The 24,763-nt window shown below is 38.3% G+C and overlaps 1 protein-coding gene across 1 annotated transcript in view; it reads left to right on the top strand.

Annotated features, from left to right (window-relative positions):
- Positions 1-24,763, top strand: part of LOC308566645 (uncharacterized protein) — a gene marked incomplete at its 3' end in the record, with an annotated part of 68,961 nt that overhangs the window by 9,989 nt on the left and 34,209 nt on the right. Inside the window, exons 6-11 of the mRNA XM_081157150.1 lie at positions 1,413-1,463; positions 6,545-6,595; positions 11,493-11,543; positions 14,252-14,302; positions 19,197-19,247; positions 21,956-22,006. Of these exons, the coding sequence (XP_081013276.1) occupies positions 1,413-1,463; positions 6,545-6,595; positions 11,493-11,543; positions 14,252-14,302; positions 19,197-19,247; positions 21,956-22,006 (306 nt within the window). The remainder of the gene's footprint in view (positions 1-1,412; positions 1,464-6,544; positions 6,596-11,492; positions 11,544-14,251; positions 14,303-19,196; positions 19,248-21,955; positions 22,007-24,763) is intronic.

Here is a 24,763-nt window from a genome sequence, read left to right as displayed (position 1 = left end):
AGCTTATTTTACATATTATACCAATAAGGTCTCATTATGATCAACTTCATTCCTCAGAAGTCAAAACAGAATGAGGCACGTTGACTTCATTAGAACAAGACCATCCTTCTGCTTGTTGGATAATTATCATGACACTGTAATTTCCTTAGAACTGGATGCTCTGCTGCCACTGGTCAAAGATAATCATAATAAATATTCAAATAGTTCAACTTAGGACTCAACAAATTATAATAAAACTAGAAAAAAGTTTCACATTAACAAAAATGCCAGTGAGCTACCCAGCTGTGGCACTGAGTTCATTGTGCAACGTGAACCGTATGAGGACGCCTTGGACATAGTAGACCTTCATCGAGAACTTGTGTAGGTTGGTTTTACAAACTATAGGAAACACAAAGATGCAATAGAGTTTTGACCTTGAAGGTGCTCATAGTATCAGACAGCTGCCCCTGGTTTATATCTCTGTATTTTTGAACCAGAATTTTCAAATACAATTTCAAAATTCAGTTACTCATTGGCCCACTTAATGGTTTGCTATTTAATTCTCATATATCTTAAAGTACTAAGCGTTATTCTGATTTTACAGAATTCATTCCATTTACAATGTAGGTCTTTTTCTAGGTGTATGTCTTTCTCATTCTACTTAACAAATCTCCTTAATTTATGATGGAACAACGATAGTTGCTGTTATTTCCCCTCTGTGAAAGCCATTCATTAAGAGCCCATGTTTGACTAGGGCAGTTGACAGTAGCAAAATGAAGCAGAGAAAGAAAAGAAGTCTAGTTCATATGCTTTCATGAGGATTAAGTACAAAATGTTAGTAGAGGGAGAGAAATCTAAGACTGTTGATTAAAAGGTCTCCAGTGTGTGCACTGGTGTGTGAATTGGACATGGAGAATAGGACTTTATCAGACGAGCAGGGAAGAGCAACAGGTCAACAGGAAAGACCAGATTTTTTGCATACATTTTGAGTTTGTTGGAATATCCATGGGTAACTCAGCATACATTTTGGATACAGTTTCTTTGATTCTTTACCTTGTCCTGTCAACAACGGCCCCTTGAGCCATGTTTGTAGTGTCATAAGATGTTAAGAAAAAGTTTAGAAAGAAAGAAATAGAACTCTGTAATCACTAGAACACTATTGTACTATCTTTGAGAATTATCGTGTTACTCTCACTACCCCAGTTACTTGATAGATCCACAACAATTGTACAAGGGAATTAAACCCTGCTTAGTTGGAGAAAATTCCCGGTGTGATGTTTCATTTTCTTATAGGAACTTTCATACTATAGAACGTGTTATCAGTCATTAGGATTCTGTATCTTATATTTTCAATAAATAGAATTGTTGCTTATTTCACATTATTTTCTGACATCATCATTTCATTTATCTCTTTCATACTTTTATTGAAATAGATCAAGAGGAATGTTTGGTAGAAGAAATAAGAATAACCAATTCCACGACTGGTATGTGTGAAATCACCTTCTGCTTCTAATCATGTAGAATATAACATCACCCATCATAAATGCCACATAATGCCATTCTGTTAGGGGCGCCTAAATCCACACCTGCATGTGCTTGTTTACTAGAAAAATTCATTGTACTCAACATATAGTTTTACTCCTACCTGTGATTTACTAGAGTGGAAGGAGAATAGGAAACTCAGCAAGCAGAAAAGGTGAGTGTGAAAAAGTGCAGAGGACACCTGGCACAAGCTTGCAAAAGCCCTCTCCCTGTGGAGTTCCCAAGATATGCTAAAGTATTCTAGTGTCAAATTCTGACAACACATGTGAAATGCCATCTACCAGCCCCAGAGTCCAGTTAAACTCAGTGCCAAGGGTTTATGGCACCCTAGTCACATGGGCATCTTCTCCATAGTGTGTGCCAAAACTCTAGATGGCCAGATGGAAAGCAAATGTTCAGGATGAACCCCATTGGTTATACAAACTCCTGGATCTGGCTGGATGGGCTCCTATAGTTTTTCTTCATTTCTTCCTTAATACACTAGTATTCAGTATTATTTGAACAGTTAATTGTAGGTGATTTAAAATCCGGAGCAATATTGTTGGACAAGAAGTTCATTTATTTAGTCATGACTTTGAATATCCTGTATGATAGCTTTATGTAAAAAAGTAAAATGATTTTAAGTTAAGATATAGTATGTTTCTTCTATAATCACAATATAACAAACTGAACTTGTATAGAATGGATCTTTAGTTTTTACAACAATTGGATTAAACTAAATGAATGAATACTTGTTATTACATACTGCTTTGTGTCACTAAAAAGTCATTAAACTAGGAACTGAACAATACTTTCCTGGAACCAGAAACTAATGGGAAACGATAAAAATGACAACAGTTATCCAGTGGTCAAGGATACCAATGAGATTGGTTTTTAAACATATCTAAGTAGTACAGAAGTCAGAGAGGCAATGCCAGTTTAGAAGCGGAGGCTATTTTACATATTATACCAAAAAGGTCTCACTATGATCAACTTCATTCCTCAGAAGTCGAAACAGAATGAGGCATGTTGACTTCATTAGAACAAGACCATCCTTCTGCTTGCTGGATAATTATCCTGACACTGTAATTTCATTAGAACCACATGCTTTGTTGCCATTGGTGAAAAGATAATAGCTATAAATATTCAAATAGCTCAACTTGGACTTAACAAATTATAAAAAAAGTAGAGAAATGTTTCACAATAACAAAAATGCCAGTGTGCTACCGAGCTGTGGCACTGAGTTCATTGTGCCTGCCACCTGAACTGTATGAGGACACCTTGGACTTAGTAGACCTTCAACAAGAACATGTGTAGGTTGGTTTTGCAAATTATAGTAAACGAATGATGATGAAATAGTGGTGACTTTGAAGGTTCTGATAATATCAGCGAGCTCTGCCTGGTTTATTCCTGTGTGTTTTTTTGAAACAGAATTTTCCAAGGAAATCTCAAAATTCAGTTATTTATTGATCTTCTTAATGGTTTGCTATTTCACTCTCAGGTGTCTTTTAGGTACTAGGTGTTATGCTGATGTTCCAGAATTCAAACATTTTAAAAACCCAGTCCCTCCCTTTGAAGACCTTCTTATTATCATTGTGATTTCTGTTATTTACTATACTTTATTCAGTGCCTACCAGAAGCCTGAGCAGAGTAGGATCTTACTCTTGTCATTATTCTTTTGCATTGATGTGTAGTATGTGCCAGACACTTTAAATCTATGGTGAGAATTAGAGTTTTAAAAATGTAGGTGAGCCCGGCCGAGAGTAACTCAGCTGTTGAGTGTCTAACTAGGATCCAGGCAATCGGGGTTTGATTCCCGGTCAGGGCACATGTCCCGGTTGTGGGCTCGATCAGTGACTCTCTCATCATTGATGTTTCTATCTCTCTCTCTCCCTCTCCTTTCCTCCCTCTGAAATCAATAAAGATATATTTAAAAAAAAAAAAAATGTAGGCGAGGCCTTGGCCAGGTAGGTCAGTTAGTTAGAGCATTGTCTCCAAATGCAAAAGTTGTGTATTTGATCCCTGATGAGGGCATATACCAGAATCAACCAAGGAATGCATAAGGAAGTGGAAGAAGAAATCACTGTTTCTCTCTCTCTGTGTCTCTCCCTTCCTGTCTCTCTCACAAATCAATTGAAAAGATTTCTAATTAAAACAAAAGGTGTGGTTGGGGTGTAAAGTAAGCATGCAGAACGTGAAGAAGTTTGCCAGGTAGAAGGGCAGAAGAGGGATGTTTAGCAGGAGGAACTTCTATCGATATGACCGATTTGGCAGCGGGAACAGCAGTGCAAGGGCTCAGATGTACAAGAGAACTTTTCGGCATTAATGCACAGTTTAGTTTTGAAGGTGCACAATGTATCCTGTAGGAATGGTTGGGAATGAGGTGACTACCTAGCTAAGGCAAGCTTTTGAAAGTCTCCTACACCAGAAAGGAAGAGATCTTACCCTGTAGGCCTTGGGCTGTCAGTTACTGCTCTTAATTCAGAGGATCGGTGGCCTAATTAACTGTGGCCAAAACAATAGGAACCAGGATTGTTTTGGTGTTTCCGTGATGTCATCAGGATCCCAGTTGTCCCTTTCCAGGTGCATGGTTGTCAGTGTTAATGTGTCCTTTCCTGGCCAGCTGCTTAGCCAGGGCTCCGAGGCATCATATTCTCACATGACAGTGTGTAAAGGCTGAAAGGGCTGTTTTTCCTTATGCGTTTCTCCTTTCCTTTGAAATTTCTTTTTGAATTATAGTTGGCACACAATATATGACTTTCAGTTATACAACATGGTGGTTTGACATTTACATACTTTAGGATGTGATGACCATGCTAAGTCTAGTCACCCTCTATGTCCATGCAGGTTTTTACGATACTGACACATTCCTTGTGCTGTACAGTACATCTGAATGGCTCACATATGTTGTAACTGCAAAGTTCATTCCTTATTCACATTTTTCTATGTTATCCGTCTCCTCAACTCACTAGCCTATGGCATCCATAAGTTTGTTCCCTGTAGCTATTGAGTGTGTTTCTGTATTGTTTGTTTTGTTGTTTTAGATTCCACATGTGAGACATACAATATTTGTCTTTCTTTGTCTTATTTCCCTTAGCATAACAGCCTCTTAGTCCATCCATGTTGTTTTAAATGGCAAGATTTCTTTCTTTCCATGTCTTAGTGATATTTCATTATATACTATATACTTGCTACATCTTCTTTCTTTCTTTTTTTATCAAAAGACACCTACATTGCTTCCATATCTTGGTTATTGTAAGTAATGTTGCAGTGAACATAGGGGTGCAGATATCTTTTCAAATCTGTGTTCGTTGTAAATGCCCAGAAGTGGATAGCAGTTGTATTTCTAATTTTGTGAGGCATCTCCATGCTGTTTTCCATAGTGACTGTACCAATTTACAATCCCATGAGCAGGGCATGAGACTTTCTCTTTTCTCTCCCATCATGGCCAACCCTTGTTATTTATTTATTCATATCTTGAGGACAGCCATTCCGAGAGGAGTGAGGTGGTCCTGCATTATGGCTTTCATTTGCATTTCCCTGATTACTGATATTGAGCTATGTGTTTTTTTAAATAGGAGGAAGACTTAGAAGCTTGCAGTTTACTTTCTCTAACATTTAATAGGCTTGGGGTACATCACATGCTCACTCATAAATCACTTAGTGGTAACCTACTACTGTGATTAGCTTAGTATAAACATTTCTATTTTTGAGCTGGGCAGATACCACCTTATTTGTGTATCAGGACAGTAAATGTCCAAATACAGCTGGGGGTCTCCAGCAAGAAGGAAAACAAGGGCAGGGAGTCAGCAATATTTACTGCAGGAATTCATTGGAGAGTACTGAGTAGAAGTTTCACAAGTTTAGATTTGATGGGGGCACTCTGGTTGTGGTATGAAGGAAGGATCAGGAAGCTTTTCCTGTAAAGGGCCTGATTTTAGGCCATGTGGTCTGTCATATTTCCTCAAGTCTGCCATTGTAGTGTGAGAGCAGTCACAGACAATATGTCAGTGAGAAGGCAGGACTGTGTTCCAGTGAGACTTTATGTACAAAACCAGATGACAGGTTGTTTTAGACCCATGGGCCCTAGTGTGCAAAGCCCTCATGTAGAGCACAGATTGAAGGAAACCACATAAAGGGAGTGGGAGACAAAGGAAGCTTGGACTAGCATCAGGCCATGATGAAGCTTTCACCCATCCATGCTGAAATCAAGTCAGGAGGGTCAATTCATTCCATTTAAGATGATTGTTTTTCTAGGCGTATGCTTTCTCTATTGTTCTGCTTAAAATATTTTAATTTCTGAAGGAATAATAATAGTTGCTGTTATTTTTTACCCTGTGAAAGCCAACCATTGGAATAGGGCAGTTGACAAGAGCTAAATAAAGCAGAGAAAGAAAAGTAGTATAGTTCATTTGCTTTCATGACAATTAAGTGTAAAAAGTTAGTAGAGGGAGAGAAATCTAAGAGCGTTCAATGATAGGTCTCCAGCTTATGCACTAGCGTGTGAACTGGACATGGAGAATAGGACTTTATCAGATGAGCAGGGAAGAGCAACAGTTCAACAGGAAAGACCTGTTTTTCGCACACATTTTGAGTTTGTTGGAATATCCATGGGTAACTCACCCCACATTTTGGATGCAGTTTCTTTGATTCTTTACCTTGTCCTGTCAACAACTGCCTTTCATAGGAGAGCCATGTTTGTAGTGTCATAAGATATTAAGAAAAAGTTTAGAAACCAAGAAATAGAACTCTGTAATCACTAGAACACTAATGTACTATCTTTGAGAAATATCGTTTTTCTCTCACTACCCCAGTTACTTGATTGATTTATAATTATTGTACAAAGGAAGTAGACCCTGCTTAGTTGGCGAAAATGGTCACAGTGATGTTTCATTTTCTTTACGAAAACTTTCATACTATAGAACATGTTATAAGTTATTGAGATTCTGTATTTTATATTTTCAATAAATATAATTGTTGCCTTTTTCATATTATTTTCTGACATCATCATTTCATTTACCTTCCCATGCCTTTATTCAAATAGATCTACAGGAATCTTCAGACAAAGCATCAAGAAGAAGGAATTCCAGGAGAGGTATGATTGAAATCACCTTCTGCCTCTAATCATGTAGAACATACCATCCCGCATATAAAAAATGACACATAATTCCATTCTGTTAGGGGTTCCTGAACCCACACCTTGGTGGGCTTATTCACTAGAGAAAATCATAGGACTCAGCATATAGTTTTACTCTCCTACCTGTGATTTACTAGAGTGGAAGGATCATAGGAAAATCATCAAAGAGAAAAGGTGCGTGTGACCAAGTGTGGAACACACCAGCCACAAGCTTGCAAGAACCCTCTCCCTGTGGAGTTCCCAGGATGTACTCAAGTATTCCACTGTCAAATTCAGACAAAACATGTGAAATGCCATCTACCAGTCCCAAAGTGCCGTTAGACTCAGTGCCAAGGGTTTTATGGAACCCTAATCACATAGGCATCTTCCCCATAGTGTGTTACACAATTTTAGATCCCCAGAAGGAAAGCAAGTGTTCAACATAAATCCCATTGGTTGTACAAATTCCTGGCTCCGGCTGGCTGGCCTCCTATAGTTTTTCTTAATTTCTTCCTTAATAGAATATTATTCAGTATTATTTAAACAGTTCATAGTAGGTGATTTAAAATCAGAAGCAATATTGTTGGAGAAGCTCATTTATTTAGTCATGACTTCTAATATCCCATCTGATATCTTAATGTAAAAAAGTAAAAGGATTTTAAATTAAGAGATAGTATGTTTCCTCAATAACCACATTATGACCCACTGATATTGTTAAGAAACGATCTTTTGTTTAGATTTTACAGCAAATGGATTAGACTAAGTAAATTAATACTTGTTATTACATACTGATTTGTCTCACTAAAAAGTCAGTAAACTAGGAACTGAACTATACGTCCCTGGAACCAGAAACCAATGGGTAATGATAAAGACGACAACACTTAGCCAGTGGGCAAGGATCCCAATGAGATTGGTTTTTAAAAATATCTACCAGAAGTACAGAAGTCAGCGAGTAAATGCCAGCTTAGAAGGAGAGGTTATTTTACATATTATACCAACAAAGTCTTACTGTGATCAACTTCACTCCTCAGAAGTAAAAACAGAATGAGGCATATTGACTTCATTAGAACAATATGATCCTTCTGCTTGTTGGATAATTGTCATGACACTGTAATTTCCCTAGAACCAGATGCTCTGTTGCCATTGGTGAAAAGATAATCACAATAAGTATTCAAGTAGCTCAACTCAGAGTTAACAAGTTATAATAAAAGTAGAGAAATGTTTCACTATAAGAAAAATGCCAGTGTGCTACCCAGCTGTGGCACTGAGTTCATTGTGCCTGCCGCGTGTACTGTATGAGGACACCTTGGACTTAGTAGACCTTCAACAAGAACTTGTGTAGGTTGGTTTTGCAAATTATAAGAAACACAAAGATGAAATAGTGGTTTGACCTTGAAGGTGCTCTTAATATCAGAGAGCTGTGTCTGGTTTATTTCTGTATGTTTTTTAAAACAGAATTTTCAAAGAAAATCACAGAATTCAGTTATTCATTGGTTCTGTCTTAATGGTTTCCTATTTAACTCTCAGGTGTCTTTTAGGTACTTGGTGTTCTTCTATGTTGCAGAATTCAAACATTTAAAAAACCTGGTCTCTGCCCTCCACGACCTTCTTATTATCATTGTGATTTTTATTATTTTTAGTACTTTACTCAGTGCTTACTAGGTGCCAGAGCACACTAGGAGCTTACCTTTGTCATTATTTATTCTTTTGCATGGGTGTGTAGTATGTGGCAGACACTTTAAATCCATGATGAGAATTAGTGTTTGAAAAATGTGTGTGAGGCCTTAGCCAGGTAGGTCAGTTGGTTAAAGTATTGTCCCCAAGTGCCAAAGTTGTGGGTTTGATTCCTGGTAGGGGTATATACCAGAATCAACCAATGAATGCATAAATAGTAGGACATCAAATCATGATTCTTTCTCTCTCTGTTTTTCCCTTCCTGTCTCTCTAACAAATCAATTTATGAATGAAAAGAAGATTTATAATTAAACATAAAAAGTGTAGGTGGGATGTAAAGTAAGCATGCAGAATGTGTAGAAGTTTGCCAGGTAAAGGGGCAGAAGGGTGATGTTTAGCTGGAGGAACATTGCGTTTGTCAGTGGGAAGAGCAGTGCAAGGGCTCAGATGTACAATAGAACTTTGCAGCATTAATGCCCAGTTCAGTATTGATGATGCACAAGGTGTTCTATGGGAATGGCTGGGCATGAGGTGAATACCTAGCGAAGGCAAGCTTATGAAAGTCTCCTACACCAGAAAGGAAGAGATCTTACCTTGTAGGCCTTGGGCTGTCAGTCACATAGAATGGTCTTAGCTTCAGAGGATCGGTGGCCTAATTAACTGTGGCCAAAACAATAGGAACCAGGATTGTTTTGGTGTTTCTGTGATGTCATCAGGGATCCCAGTTGTCCCTTTCCAGGTGCATGGTTGTCAGCGTTAATGTGTCCTTTCCTGGCCAGCTGCTTAGCGAGGGCTCCGAGGCATCATATTCTCACATGACAGTGTGTAAAGGCTTGAAGGCCTGCTTTTCCTTATGCATTTCTCCTTTCCTTTGAAATTTCTTGTTGAAAGCATAGTTGGCACACAATATATAACTTTCAGGTGTACAACATGGTGGTTTGACACCTATATTTTAGGATGTGATCACCACGCTAAGTCTAGTTGCCATCTATTTCGGTGCAAAGTTACTACGATACTGACACATTCCCTGTGCTTCACAGTACATCCGGGTGGCTCACATATGCTGTAACTACAAGGTTCACTTCTTATTCATGTTCTTCTATATCATGTGTCTCCTTAACCCACTAGCATCTGGCAACCATGATTTTGTTCCCTGTCGTCATGGGGTGTGTTTCTGTTTTGTCTGTTTGGTTATTTAGATTCGACGTGTAAGTGAGACATACTTTATTTGTCTTTCTTGTCTTATTTCACTAAGCATAACAGCCTTTTGGTCCATCCATGTTGTTGTAATTGGCAAGGTTTCCTTATTTCCATTTCTGAGCGATATTTCAATATATAATACATACTTTCTACATCTTCTTTTTTTCTTTATATATCAAAGGACACGTACATTGCTACCATATCTTGGCTATTGTAAGTAATGCTTCAGTGAACATAGGTGTGCAGATATCTTTTCAAATCTGAGTACATGCTTTTGTTGAAGAAATGCCCAGAAGTGGAATGGCAGTTTTATTTCTAATTTTCTGAGACATCTCCATGCTGATTTTCATAGTGACAGTACCAATGTACAATCCCAGGAATAGAGCTTGAGGCTTTCTCTTTTCTACACATCGTGGCCAACACTTGTGATTTATTTATTTATATCTTGAGGATAGCCATTCTGAAATGAGTGAGGTTGTCCTGCATTATGGCTTTCATTTGCATTTCCCTGATTGGTGATGCTGAGCTATATGTTTCTTTTAAACTGAGAGGCTTGCAGTTGACTTCCTCTAACATTTTATAAGCTTGGGGTACATCACATGCTCACTCCTAAACCACTTAGTGGTAACCTAGGTCCTGTGATTAGCTTAGTATAATCATTTCTCTTTCTGGAGCTGGGCAGATACCACCTTATTTGTGTATCAGTACAGTAAATGTCCAAATACAGCTGGGGGTCTCTAGCAAGAAGGAAGGCTATGGTAGGGAGTCAGCAATATTTACTGCAGGGATTCATAGGAGAGTAGTGAGCAAAAGTACCATAAGATTACATTTGTTGGGGTCACTCTGGTTTTGATATGAAGGGGAGATCAGGAAGCTTTTTCTGTAAAGGGCCTGATTTTAGGTCATGTGATCCGTCATATCTCCTCAAGACTGCCATTGTAATGTGAGAGCAATCATAGACAATATGTTAGTGAAAAAGGATGATTGTGTTCCAGTGAGACTTTATGTACAAAACCAGATGACAGGTTGTATTAGACCCCATGGGCCCTAGTTTGCAGAGCACTCATGTAGAGGACAGATTGAAGAAAACCACATAAGTGGAGTGGAAGACAAAGGAAGCTTTGCCTCCTTGGACTAGCATCAGGCCATGATGAAGCTTTCACCCATCCAAGCTGAAATCAAGTCCGGAGGGTCAATTTATTTCATTTAAGATGATTGTGTTTTTCTAAGCCTATGTCTTTCTCATTTGTTCTGCTTAAAACATTTTAATTTATGAAGGAATAATAATGGTGTGATTTTTGCCCCTCTGAAAGGCAATCATTTGACTTGTGCAGTTGACATCAGCAAAATAAAGCAGAGAATGAAAAAAGGTCTAGTGCACATGATTTCATGATGATTAAGTGTAAAAAGTTAGTAGAGGGACAGAAATCTAAGCTGGTTCGTTCACAGGTCTCCAGCTTGTGCACTGGCCTGTGATTTGGACATTAGGTCTTCATCAGATGAGTAGGGAAGAGCTACAGTAAACAGGAAAGACCAATTTTTTCCCACTCATGTTGAATTTGTTGGAATGTCCAGGGTAAGTCAGCCTATATTTTAGATACAGTTTCTTTGACTTTTAACCTTGTCCTGTCAACAACTGCATTTCATAGGAGAGCCATGTTTTTAGTGTCATAAGATGTTAAGAAAAAGTTTAGAAACCAAGAAATAGAACTCTGTAATCACTAGAACACTATTGTACTATCTTTGAGAAAAATCGTGTTACTCTTGCTACCCCAGTTACTTGATAGATTCATAACTATTGTACAAAGGAATTAAACCTTCTTTAGTTGGAAAAAATGGTCACTGTGATGTTTCATTTTCTTTATGTAAACTTTCATACTATAGAACGTGTTATCACTCATTAGGATTTTGTATTTTATATTTTCAATAGATGGAATTGTTGCTTTTTTCACATTATTTTCTGACATAGTTTCATTTATCTTTCATCCCTTTATTCAAATAGATTTAAAGAAATGTTTTGTAGAAGTAATAAGTGTAACCAGTTCGTCGAGAGGTATGTATGAAATCACCTTCTGCTTCTAATCATGTAGAACATATAATCCCGCATCATTAAAATGCCACATAATGCCATTCTGTGAGGGGTTTGTAAATCCATACCTACGTGTGCTTATTTACTAAAAAAATTTATAGTACTCAACATATAGTTTTACTCCTACCTATGATTTACTGGAGTGGAAGGAGCATAGGAAACTCAGCAGGGAGAAAGGGTGCATGTGAAGAAGTGCGAGTACACCACAAACAGGCCAGCAACAGTTGTCTCCCTGTGGAGTTCCCAAGATATGCTAAAGTATTGCAGTGTCAAATTCTGATAACACATTTGAATGCCATCTACGAGTGCCAGAGCCCCGTTACATCAGTGCCAAGGGTTTTATGGCACCCTAGTCACATAGGCGCCTTCCCCATAGTGTGTGACTTTCAGGTGTACAACATGGTGGTTTGACCTTTACATACTCTAGGATGTGATCACCACGCTAAGTCTAGACACCTTTTATCTCCGTGTAAAGTTATTACGATACTGACACATTCCCTTTGCTGAAAGTATATCTGGGTGGTTCACATATGTTATAACTAGAATATTGACTTGTTATTCACATTTTTCTATATCATGCATCTCCTGAACTCACTAGCCTCTGGCAACCATGAGTTTTTCCCCTGTAGCTATTGAATGTGTTTCTGTTTTGTTTTGTTGTTTTAGATTGCACCTGTAAGTGAGACGTACTATATTTGTCTTTGTCTGTCTTACTTCACTTAGCATAACAGCCTTTTGGTCCATCCACATTGTCATAAATGGCAAGGTTTCCTTCTTTTCCTGTCTGAGTGATATTTCATTATATACCATTATATACTTGCTACATCTTCTTTCTTTCTTTGTCTATCGAAGGACACCTACATTGTTTGCATATCTTGGCTATTGTAAGTAATGCACAGTGAACATAGAGATGCAGATATCTTTTCAAATCTCTGTTTAGGTTTTTGTTGTATAAATGCCCAGAAGTGGAAAGGCAGTTCTATTTCTAATTTTGTGAGGCATCTCCATGCTGTTTTCCATAGTGACTGTACCAATTTACAATCTCAGGAGCAAGACAGGAGGCTTTCTCTTTTCTCCGTATCGTGGCCAACACTTGTGATTTATTTATGTATATCTTGAGGACAGCCATTCTGAGAGGAGTGAGGTTGTCCTGCATTATGGCTTTCATTTGCATTTCCCTGATTAGTGATGCTGAGCTATGTGTTTCTTTTAAATAGGAAGAAAACTGAGAGGCTTGCAGTTGACTTCCCCTACCATTTTATAGGGTTGGAGTACATCATATGCTCACCCCTAAACCAGTTAGTGGTAACCTAGGTACTGTGATTAGCTTTGTATAATCAATTCACTCTTTGGAGCTGGGCAGTTACCACCTTATTTGTGTATCAGGACAGTAAATGTCCAAATGCAGAAGGGGGGTCTCCAGCAAGAAGGAAGACTAAGGTAGGGAGTCAGCAATATTTACTGCAGGAATTCATGGGAGAGTACTGAGCAGAAGTGTCACAAGATTAGATTTGATGGGGGCACTTTGGTTGTGGTATGAAGGAAGGATCAGCAAGCTTTTTCTGTAAAGGGCCTGAATTTAGGCCATGTGATCTGTCATATCGCCTCAAGTTGCCATTGTAGTGTGAGAGCAGTCATAGACAATATGTCAGTGAAAAGACATGACTGTATTCTAATGAGACTTTATGTACAAAAGTGGATGGCAGGTTGTTTTAGACCCATGGGCCCTAGTTTGCAGAGGACAGACAGAAGAAAACCACATAAAGGGAGTGGGAGACAAAGGAAGCTTTCCCTTCTTGGACTAGCATCGGGCCATGATGAAGCTGAATTCAAGTCAGGAGGGTCAATACATTCCATTTAAAATGTTGGTGTTTCCTTAGGAGTATGTCTTTCTTGTTTGTTCTGCTTAAAAAATCTTCTTAATTTACGAAGTAACAATAATAGTTGCTGATAGTTTTGACCCTGTGAAAGCCAAGCGTTTGACAAGGGCAGTTGACAGCACCAAAATAGCGCAGAGAAAGTAAAGAGGTCTAGTTCATATGTTGTCATGACATTTAAGTGTAAAAAGGTAGTAGAGGAATAGAAACCTAAGGTGGTTCATTCATAGGCCTCCAGCTTGTGCACTGGCATGTGAATTGGACGTGGAGAATAGGACTTTATCAGATGAGCAGGGAAGAGCAACAGTTCAACAGGAAAGACCTGTTTTTTCGCACACATTTTGAGTTTGTTGGAATATCCATGGGTAACTCACCCCACATTTTGGATGCAGTTTCTTTGATTCTTTACCTTGTCCTGTCAACAACTGCCTTTCATAGGAGAGCCATGTTTGTAGTGTCATAAGATATTAAGAAAAAGTTTAGAAACCAAGAAATAGAACTCTGTAATCACTAGAACACTAATGTACTATCTTTGAGAAATATCGTTTTTCTCTCACTACCCCAGTTACTTGATTGATTTATAATTATTGTACAAAGGAAGTAGACCCTGCTTAGTTGGCGAAAATGGTCACAGTGATGTTTCATTTTCTTTACGAAAACTTTCATACTATAGAACGTGTTATAAGTTATTGAGATTCTGTATTTTATATTTTCAATAAATATAATTGTTGCCTTTTTCATATTATTTTCTGACATCATCATTTCATTTACCTTCCCATGCCTTTATTCAAATAGATCTACAGGAATCTTCAGACAAAGCATCAAGAAGAAGGAATTCCAGGAGAGGTATGATTGAAATCACCTTCTGCCTCTAATCATGTAGAACATACCATCCCGCATATAAAAAATGACACATAATTCCATTCTGTTAGGGGTTCCTGAACCCACACCTTGGTGGGCTTATTCACTAGAGAAAATCATAGGACTCAGCATATAGTTTTACTCTCCTACCTGTGATTTACTAGAGTGGAAGGATCATAGGAAAATCATCAAAGAGAAAAGGTGCGTGTGACCAAGTGTGGAACACACCAGCCACAAGCTTGCAAGAACCCTCTCCCTGTGGAGTTCCCAGGATGTACTCAAGTATTCCACTGTCAAATTCAGACAAAACATGTGAAATGCCATCTACCAGTCCCAAAGTGCCGTTAGACTCAGTGCCAAGGGTTTTATGGAACCCTAATCACATAGGCATCTTCCCCATAGTGTGTTACACAATTTTAGATCCCCAGAAGGAAAGCAAGTGTTCAACATAAATCCCATTGGTTGTACAAATTCCTGGCTCCGGCTGGCTGGCCTCCTATAGTTTTTCTTAATTTCTTCCTTAATAGAATATTATTCAGTATTATTTAAACAGTTCATAGTAGGTGATTTAAAATCAGAAGCAATATTGTTGGAGAAGCTCATTTATTTAGTCATGACTTCTAATATCCCATCTGATATCTTAATGTAAAAAAGTAAAAGGATTTTAAATTAAGAGATAGTATGTTTCCTCAATAACCACATTATGACCCACTGATATTGTTAAGAAACGATCTTTTGTTTAGATTTTACAGCAAATGGATTAGACTAAGTAAATTAATACTTGTTATTACATACTGATTTGTCTCACTAAAAAGTCAGTAAACTAGGAACTGAACTATACGTCCCTGGAACCAGAAACCAATGGGTAATGATAAAGACGACAACACTTAGCCAGTGGGCAAGGATCCCAATGAGATTGGTTTTTAAAAATATCTACCAGAAGTACAGAAGTCAGCGAGTAAATGCCAGCTTAGAAGGAGAGGTTATTTTACATATTATACCAACAAAGTCTTACTGTGATCAACTTCACTCCTCAGAAGTAAAAACAGAATGAGGCATATTGACTTCATTAGAACAATATGATCCTTCTGCTTGTTGGATAATTGTCATGACACTGTAATTTCCCTAGAACCAGATGCTCTGTTGCCATTGGTGAAAAGATAATCACAATAAGTATTCAAGTAGCTCAACTCAGAGTTAACAAGTTATAATAAAAGTAGAGAAATGTTTCACTATAAGAAAAATGCCAGTGTGCTACCCAGCTGTGGCACTGAGTTCATTGTGCCTGCCGCGTGTACTGTATGAGGACACCTTGGACTTAGTAGACCTTCAACAAGAACTTGTGTAGGTTGGTTTTGCAAATTATAAGAAACACAAAGATGAAATAGTGGTTTGACCTTGAAGGTGCTCTTAATATCAGAGAGCTGTGTCTGGTTTATTTCTGTATGTTTTTTAAAACAGAATTTTCAAAGAAAATCACAGAATTCAGTTATTCATTGGTTCTGTCTTAATGGTTTCCTATTTAACTCTCAGGTGTCTTTTAGGTACTTGGTGTTCTTCTATGTTGCAGAATTCAAACATTTAAAAAACCTGGTCTCTGCCCTCCACGACCTTCTTATTATCATTGTGATTTTTATTATTTTTAGTACTTTACTCAGTGCTTACTAGGTGCCAGAGCACACTAGGAGCTTACCTTTGTCATTATTTATTCTTTTGCATGGGTGTGTAGTATGTGGCAGACACTTTAAATCCATGATGAGAATTAGTGTTTGAAAAATGTGTGTGAGGCCTTAGCCAGGTAGGTCAGTTGGTTAAAGTATTGTCCCCAAGTGCCAAAGTTGTGGGTTTGATTCCTGGTAGGGGTATATACCAGAATCAACCAATGAATGCATAAATAGTAGGACATCAAATCATGATTCTTTCTCTCTCTGTTTTTCCCTTCCTGTCTCTCTAACAAATCAATTTATGAATGAAAAGAAGATTTATAATTAAACATAAAAAGTGTAGGTGGGATGTAAAGTAAGCATGCAGAATGTGTAGAAGTTTGCCAGGTAAAGGGGCAGAAGGGTGATGTTTAGCTGGAGGAACATTGCGTTTGTCAGTGGGAAGAGCAGTGCAAGGGCTCAGATGTACAATAGAACTTTGCAGCATTAATGCCCAGTTCAGTATTGATGATGCACAAGGTGTTCTATGGGAATGGCTGGGCATGAGGTGAATACCTAGCGAAGGCAAGCTTATGAAAGTCTCCTACACCAGAAAGGAGGAGATCTTACCTTGTAGGCCTTGGGCTGTCAGTCACATAGAATGGTCTTAGCTTCAGAGGATCGGTGGCCTAATTAACTGTGGCCAAAACAATAGGAACCAGGATTGTTTTGGTGTTTCTGTGATGTCATCAGGGATCCCAGTTGTCCCTTTCCAGGTGCATGGTTGTCAGCGTTAATGTGTCCTTTCCTGGCCAGCTGCTTAGCGAGGGCTCCGAGGCATCATATTCTCACATGACAGTGTGTAAAGGCTTGAAGGCCTGCTTTTCCTTATGCATTTCTCCTTTCCTTTGAAATTTCTTGTTGAAAGCATAGTTGGCACACAATATATAACTTTCAGGTGTACAACATGGTGGTTTGACACCTATATTTTAGGATGTGATCACCACGCTAAGTCTAGTTGCCATCTATTTCGGTGCAAAGTTACTACGATACTGACACATTCCCTGTGCTTCACAGTACATCCGGGTGGCTCACATATGCTGTAACTACAAGGTTCACTTCTTATTCATGTTCTTCTATATCATGTGTCTCCTTAACCCACTAGCATCTGGCAACCATGATTTTGTTCCCTGTCGTCATGGGGTGTGTTTCTGTTTTGTCTGTTTGGTTATTTAGATTCGACGTGTAAGTGAGACATACTTTATTTGTCTTTCTTGTCTTATTTCACTAAGCATAACAGCCTTTTGGTCCATCCATGTTGTAATTGGCAAGGTTTCCTTATTTCCATTTCTGAGCGATATTTCAATATATAATACATACTTTCTACATCTTCTTTTTTTCTTTATATATCAAAGGACACGTACATTGCTACCATATCTTGGCTATTGTAAGTAATGCTTCAGTGAACATAGGTGTGCAGATATCTTTTCAAATCTGAGTACATGCTTTTGTTGAAGAAATGCCCAGAAGTGGAATGGCAGTTTTATTTCTAATTTTCTGAGACATCTCCATGCTGATTTTCATAGTGACAGTACCAATGTACAATCCCAGGAATAGAGCTTGAGGCTTTCTCTTTTCTACACATCGTGGCCAACACTTGTGATTTATTTATTTATATCTTGAGGATAGCCATTCTGAAATGAGTGAGGTTGTCCTGCATTATGGCTTTCATTTGCATTTCCCTGATTGGTGATGCTGAGCTATATGTTTCTTTTAAACTGAGAGGCTTGCAGTTGACTTCCTCTAACATTTTATAAGCTTGGGGTACATCACATGCTCACTCCTAAACCACTTAGTGGTAACCTAGGTCCTGTGATTAGCTTAGTATAATCATTTCTCTTTCTGGAGCTGGGCAGATACCACCTTATTTGTGTATCAGTACAGCAAATGTCCAAATACAGCTGGGGGTCTCTAGCAAGAAGGAAGGCTATGGTAGGGAGTCAGCAATATTTACTGCAGGGATTCATAGGAGAGTAGTGAGCAAAAGTACCATAAGATTACATTTGTTGGGGTCACTCTGGTTTTGATATGAAGGGGAGATCAGGAAGCTTTTTCTGTAAAGGGCCTGATTTTAGGTCATGTGATCCGTCATATCTCCTCAAGACTGCCATTGTAATGTGAGAGCAATCATAGACAATATGTTAGTGAAAAAGGATGATTGTGTTCCAGTGAGACTTTATGTACAAAACCAGATGACAGGTTGTATTAGACCCCATGGGCCCTAGTTTGCAGAGCACTCATGTAGAGGACAGATTGAAGAAAACCACATAAGTGGAGTGGAAGACAAAGGAAGCTTTGCCTCCTTGGACTAGCATCAGGCCATGATGAAGCTTTCACCCATCCAAGCTGAAATCAAGTCCGGAGGGTCAATTTATTTCATTTAAGATGATTGTGTTTTTCTAAGCCTATGTCTTTCTCATTTGTTCTGCTTAAAACATTTTAATTTATGAAGGAATAATAATGGTGTGATTTTTGCCCCTCTGAAAGGCAATCATTTGACTTGTGCAGTTGACATCAGCAAAATAAAGCAGAGAATGAAAAAAGGTCTAGTGCACATGATTTCATGATGATTAAGTGTAAAAAGTTAGTAGAGGGACAGAAATCTAAGCTGGTTCGTTCACAGGTCTCCAGCTTGTGCACTGGCCTGTGATTTGGACATTAGGTCTTCATCAGATGAGTAGGGAAGAGCTACAGTAAACAGGAAAGACCAATTTTTTCCCACTCATGTTGAATTTGTTGGAATGTCCAGGGTAAGTCAGCCTATATTTTAGATACAGTTTCTTTGACTTTTAACCTTGTCCTGTCAACAACTGCATTTCATAGGAGAGCCATGTTTTTAGTGTCATAAGATGTTAAGAAAAAGTTTAGAAACCAAGAAATAGAACTCTGTAATCACTAGAACACTATTGTACTATCTTTGAGAAAAATCGTGTTACTCTTGCTACCCCAGTTACTTGATAGATTCATAACTATTGTACAAAGGAATTAAACCTTCTTTAGTTGGAAAAAATGGTCACTGTGATGTTTCATTTTCTTTATGTAAACTTTCATACTATAGAACGTGTTATCACTCATTAGGATTTTGTATTTTATATTTTCAATAGATGGAATTGTTGCTTTTTTCACATTATTTTCTGACATAGTTTCATTTATCTTTCATCCCTTTATTCAAATAGATTTAAAGAAATGTTTTGTAGAAGTAATAAGTGTAACCAGTTCGTCGAGAGGTATGTATGAAATCACCTTCTGCTTCTAATCATGTAGAACATATAATCCCGCATCATTAAAATGCCACATAATGCCATTCTGTGAGGGGTTTGTAAATCCATACCTACGTGTGCTTATTTACTAAAAAAATTTATAGTACTCAACATATAGTTTTACTCCTACCTATGATTTACTGGAGTGGAAGGAGCATAGGAAACTCAGCAGGGAGAAAGGGTGCATGTGAAGAAGTGCGAGTACACCACAAACAGGCCAGCAACAGTTGTCTCCCTGTGGAGTTCCCAAGATATGCTAAAGTATTGCAGTGTCAAATTCTGATAACACATTTGAATGCCATCTACGAGTGCCAGAGCCCCGTTACATCAGTGCCAAGGGTTTTATGGCACCCTAGTCACATAGGCGCCTTCCCCATAGTGTGTGACTTTCAGGTGTACAACATGGTGGTTTGACCTTTACATACTCTAGGATGTGATCACCACGCTAAGTCTAGACACCTTTTATCTCCGTGTAAAGTTATTACGATACTGACACATTCCCTTTGCTGAAAGTATATCTGGGTGGTTCACATATGTTATAACTAGAATATTGACTTGTTATTCACATTTTTCTATATCATGCATCTCCTGAACTCACTAGCCTCTGGCAACCATGAGTTTTTCCCCTGTAGCTATTGAATGTGTTTCTGTTTTGTTTTGTTGTTTTAGATTGCACCTGTAAGTGAGACGTACTATATTTGTCTTTGTCTGTCTTACTTCACTTAGCATAACAGCCTTTTGGTCCATCCACATTGTCATAAATGGCAAGGTTTCCTTCTTTTCCTGTCTGAGTGATATTTCATTATATACCATTATATACTTGCTACATCTTCTTTCTTTCTTTGTCTATCGAAGGACACCTACATTGTTTGCATATCTTGGCTATTGTAAGTAATGCACAGTGAACATAGAGATGCAGATATCTTTTCAAATCTCTGTTTAGGTTTTTGTTGTATAAATGGCCAGAAGTGGAAAGGCAGTTCTATTTCTAATTTTGTGAGGCATCTCCATGCTGTTTTCCATAGTGACTGTACCAATTTACAATCTCAGGAGCAAGACAGGAGGCTTTCTCTTTTCTCCGTATCGTGGCCAACACTTGTGATTTATTTATGTATATCTTGAGGACAGCCATTCTGAGAGGAGTGAGGTTGTCCTGCATTATGGCTTTCATTTGCATTTCCCTGATTAGTGATGCTGAGCTATGTGTTTCTTTTAAATAGGAAGAAAACTGAGAGGCTTGCAGTTGACTTCCCCTACCATTTTATAGGGTTGGAGTACATCATATGCTCACCCCTAAACCAGTTAGTGGTAACCTAGGTACTGTGATTAGCTTTGTATAATCAATTCACTCTTTGGAGCTGGGCAGTTACCACCTTATTTGTGTATCAGGACAGTAAATGTCCAAATGCAGAAGGGGGGTCTCCAGCAAGAAGGAAGACTAAGGTAGGGAGTCAGCAATATTTACTGCAGGAATTCATGGGAGAGTACTGAGCAGAAGTGTCACAAGATTAGATTTGATGGGGGCACTTTGGTTGTGGTATGAAGGAAGGATCAGCAAGCTTTTTCTGTAAAGGGCCTGAATTTAGGCCATGTGATCTGTCATATCGCCTCAAGTTGCCATTGTAGTGTGAGAGCAGTCATAGACAATATGTCAGTGAAAAGACATGACTGTATTCTAATGAGACTTTATGTACAAAAGTGGATGGCAGGTTGTTTTAGACCCATGGGCCCTAGTTTGCAGAGGACAGACAGAAGAAAACCACATAAAGGGAGTGGGAGACAAAGGAAGCTTTCCCTTCTTGGACTAGCATCGGGCCATGATGAAGCTGAATTCAAGTCAGGAGGGTCAATACATTCCATTTAAAATGTTGGTGTTTCCTTAGGAGTATGTCTTTCTTGTTTGTTCTGCTTAAAAAATCTTCTTAATTTACGAAGTAACAATAATAGTTGCTGATAGTTTTGACCCTGTGAAAGCCAAGCGTTTGACAAGGGCAGTTGACAGCACCAAAATAGCGCAGAGAAAGTAAAGAGGTCTAGTTCATATGTTGTCATGACGTTTAAGTGTAAAAAGGTAGTAGAGGAATAGAAACCTAAGGTGGTTCATTCATAGGCCTCCAGCTTGTGCACTGGCATGTGAATTGGACGTGGAGAATAGGACTTTATCAGATGAGCAGGGAAGAGCAACAGTTCAACAGGAAAGACCTGTTTTTTCGCACACATTTTGAGTTTGTTGGAATATCCATGGGTAACTCACCCCACATTTTGGATGCAGTTTCTTTGATTCTTTACCTTGTCCTGTCAACAACTGCCTTTCATAGGAGAGCCATGTTTGTAGTGTCATAAGATATTAAGAAAAAGTTTAGAAACCAAGAAATAGAACTCTGTAATCACTAGAACACTAATGTACTATCTTTGAGAAATATCGTTTTTCTCTCACTACCCCAGTTACTTGATTGATTTATAATTATTGTACAAAGGAAGTAGACCCTGCTTAGTTGGCGAAAATGGTCACAGTGATGTTTCATTTTCTTTACGAAAACTTTCATACTATAGAACGTGTTATAAGTTATTGAGATTCTGTATTTTATATTTTCAATAAATATAATTGTTGCCTTTTTCATATTATTTTCTGACATCATCATTTCATTTACCTTCCCATGCCTTTATTCAAATAGATCTACAGGAATCTTCAGACAAAGCATCAAGAAGAAGGAATTCCAGGAGAGGTATGATTGAAATCACCTTCTGCCTCTAATCATGTAGAACATACCATCCCGCATATAAAAAATGACACATAATTCCATTCTGTTAGGGGTTCCTGAACCCACACCTTGGTGGGCTTATTCACTAGAGAAAATCATAGGACTCAGCATATAGTTTTACTCTCCTACCTGTGATTTACTAGAGTGGAAGGATCATAGGAAAATCATCAAAGAGAAAAGGTGCGTGTGACCAAGTGTGGAACACACCAGCCACAAGCTTGCAAGAACCCTCTCCCTGTGGAGTTCCCAGGATGTACTCAAGTATTCCACTGTCAAATTCAGACAAAACATGTGAAATGCCATCTACCAGTCCCAAAGTGCCGTTAGACTCAGTGCCAAGGGTTTTATGGAACCCTAATCACATAGGCATCTTCCCCATAGTGTGTTACACAATTTTAGATCCCCAGAAGGAAAGCAAGTGTTCAACATAAATCCCATTGGTTGTACAAATTCCTGGCTCCGGCTGGCTGGCCTCCTATAGTTTTTCTTAATTTCTTCCTTAATAGAATATTATTCAGTATTATTTAAACAGTTCATAGTAGGTGATTTAAAATCAGAAGCAATATTGTTGGAGAAGCTCATTTATTTAGTCATGACTTCTAATATCCCATCTGATATCTTAATGTAAAAAAGTAAAAGGATTTTAAATTAAGAGATAGTATGTTTCCTCAATAACCACATTATGACCCACTGATATTGTTAAGAAACGATCTTTTGTTTAGATTTTACAGCAAATGGATTAGACTAAGTAAATTAATACTTGTTATTACATACTGATTTGTCTCACTAAAAAGTCAGTAAACTAGGAACTGAACTATACGTCCCTGGAACCAGAAACCAATGGGTAATGATAAAGACGACAACACTTAGCCAGTGGGCAAGGATCCCAATGAGATTGGTTTTTAAAAATATCTACCAGAAGTACAGAAGTCAGCGAGTAAATGCCAGCTTAGAAGGAGAGGTTATTTTACATATTATACCAACAAAGTCTTACTGTGATCAACTTCACTCCTCAGAAGTAAAAACAGAATGAGGCATATTGACTTCATTAGAACAATATGATCCTTCTGCTTGTTGGATAATTGTCATGACACTGTAATTTCCCTAGAACCAGATGCTCTGTTGCCATTGGTGAAAAGATAATCACAATAAGTATTCAAGTAGCTCAACTCAGAGTTAACAAGTTATAATAAAAGTAGAGAAATGTTTCACTATAAGAAAAATGCCAGTGTGCTACCCAGCTGTGGCACTGAGTTCATTGTGCCTGCCGCGTGTACTGTATGAGGACACCTTGGACTTAGTAGACCTTCAACAAGAACTTGTGTAGGTTGGTTTTGCAAATTATAAGAAACACAAAGATGAAATAGTGGTTTGACCTTGAAGGTGCTCTTAATATCAGAGAGCTGTGTCTGGTTTATTTCTGTATGTTTTTTAAAACAGAATTTTCAAAGAAAATCACAGAATTCAGTTATTCATTGGTTCTGTCTTAATGGTTTCCTATTTAACTCTCAGGTGTCTTTTAGGTACTTGGTGTTCTTCTATGTTGCAGAATTCAAACATTTAAAAAACCTGGTCTCTGCCCTCCACGACCTTCTTATTATCATTGTGATTTTTATTATTTTTAGTACTTTACTCAGTGCTTACTAGGTGCCAGAGCACACTAGGAGCTTACCTTTGTCATTATTTATTCTTTTGCATGGGTGTGTAGTATGTGGCAGACACTTTAAATCCATGATGAGAATTAGTGTTTGAAAAATGTGTGTGAGGCCTTAGCCAGGTAGGTCAGTTGGTTAAAGTATTGTCCCCAAGTGCCAAAGTTGTGGGTTTGATTCCTGGTAGGGGTATATACCAGAATCAACCAATGAATGCATAAATAGTAGGACATCAAATCATGATTCTTTCTCTCTCTGTTTCTCCCTTCCTGTCTCTCTAACAAATCAATTTATGAATGAAAAGAAGATTTATAATTAAACATAAAAAGTGTAGGTGGGATGTAAAGTAAGCATGCAGAATGTGTAGAAGTTTGCCAGGTAAAGGGGCAGAAGGGTGATGTTTAGCTGGAGGAACATTGCGTTTGTCAGTGGGAAGAGCAGTGCAAGGGCTCAGATGTACAATAGAACTTTGCAGCATTAATGCCCAGTTCAGTATTGATGATGCACAAGGTGTTCTATGGGAATGGCTGGGCATGAGGTGAATACCTAGCGAAGGCAAGCTTATGAAAGTCTCCTACACCAGAAAGGAGGAGATCTTACCTTGTAGGCCTTGGGCTGTCAGTCACATAGAATGGTCTTAGCTTCAGAGGATCGGTGGCCTAATTAACTGTGGCCAAAACAATAGGAACCAGGATTGTTTTGGTGTTTCTGTGATGTCATCAGGGATCCCAGTTGTCCCTTTCCAGGTGCATGGTTGTCAGCGTTAATGTGTCCTTTCCTGGCCAGCTGCTTAGCGAGGGCTCCGAGGCATCATATTCTCACATGACAGTGTGTAAAGGCTTGAAGGCCTGCTTTTCCTTATGCATTTCTCCTTTCCTTTGAAATTTCTTGTTGAAAGCATAGTTGGCACACAATATATAACTTTCAGGTGTACAACATGGTGGTTTGACACCTATATTTTAGGATGTGATCACCACGCTAAGTCTAGTTGCCATCTATTTCGGTGCAAAGTTACTACGATACTGACACATTCCCTGTGCTTCACAGTACATCCGGGTGGCTCACATAT

The sequence above is a fragment of the Miniopterus schreibersii genome (assembly GCF_964146895.1).
Source record: "Miniopterus schreibersii genome assembly, chromosome: 1".
Taxonomy (NCBI): domain Eukaryota; kingdom Metazoa; phylum Chordata; class Mammalia; order Chiroptera; family Miniopteridae; genus Miniopterus; species Miniopterus schreibersii.
This window is presented reverse-complemented; position numbering and strand designations above follow the sequence as displayed.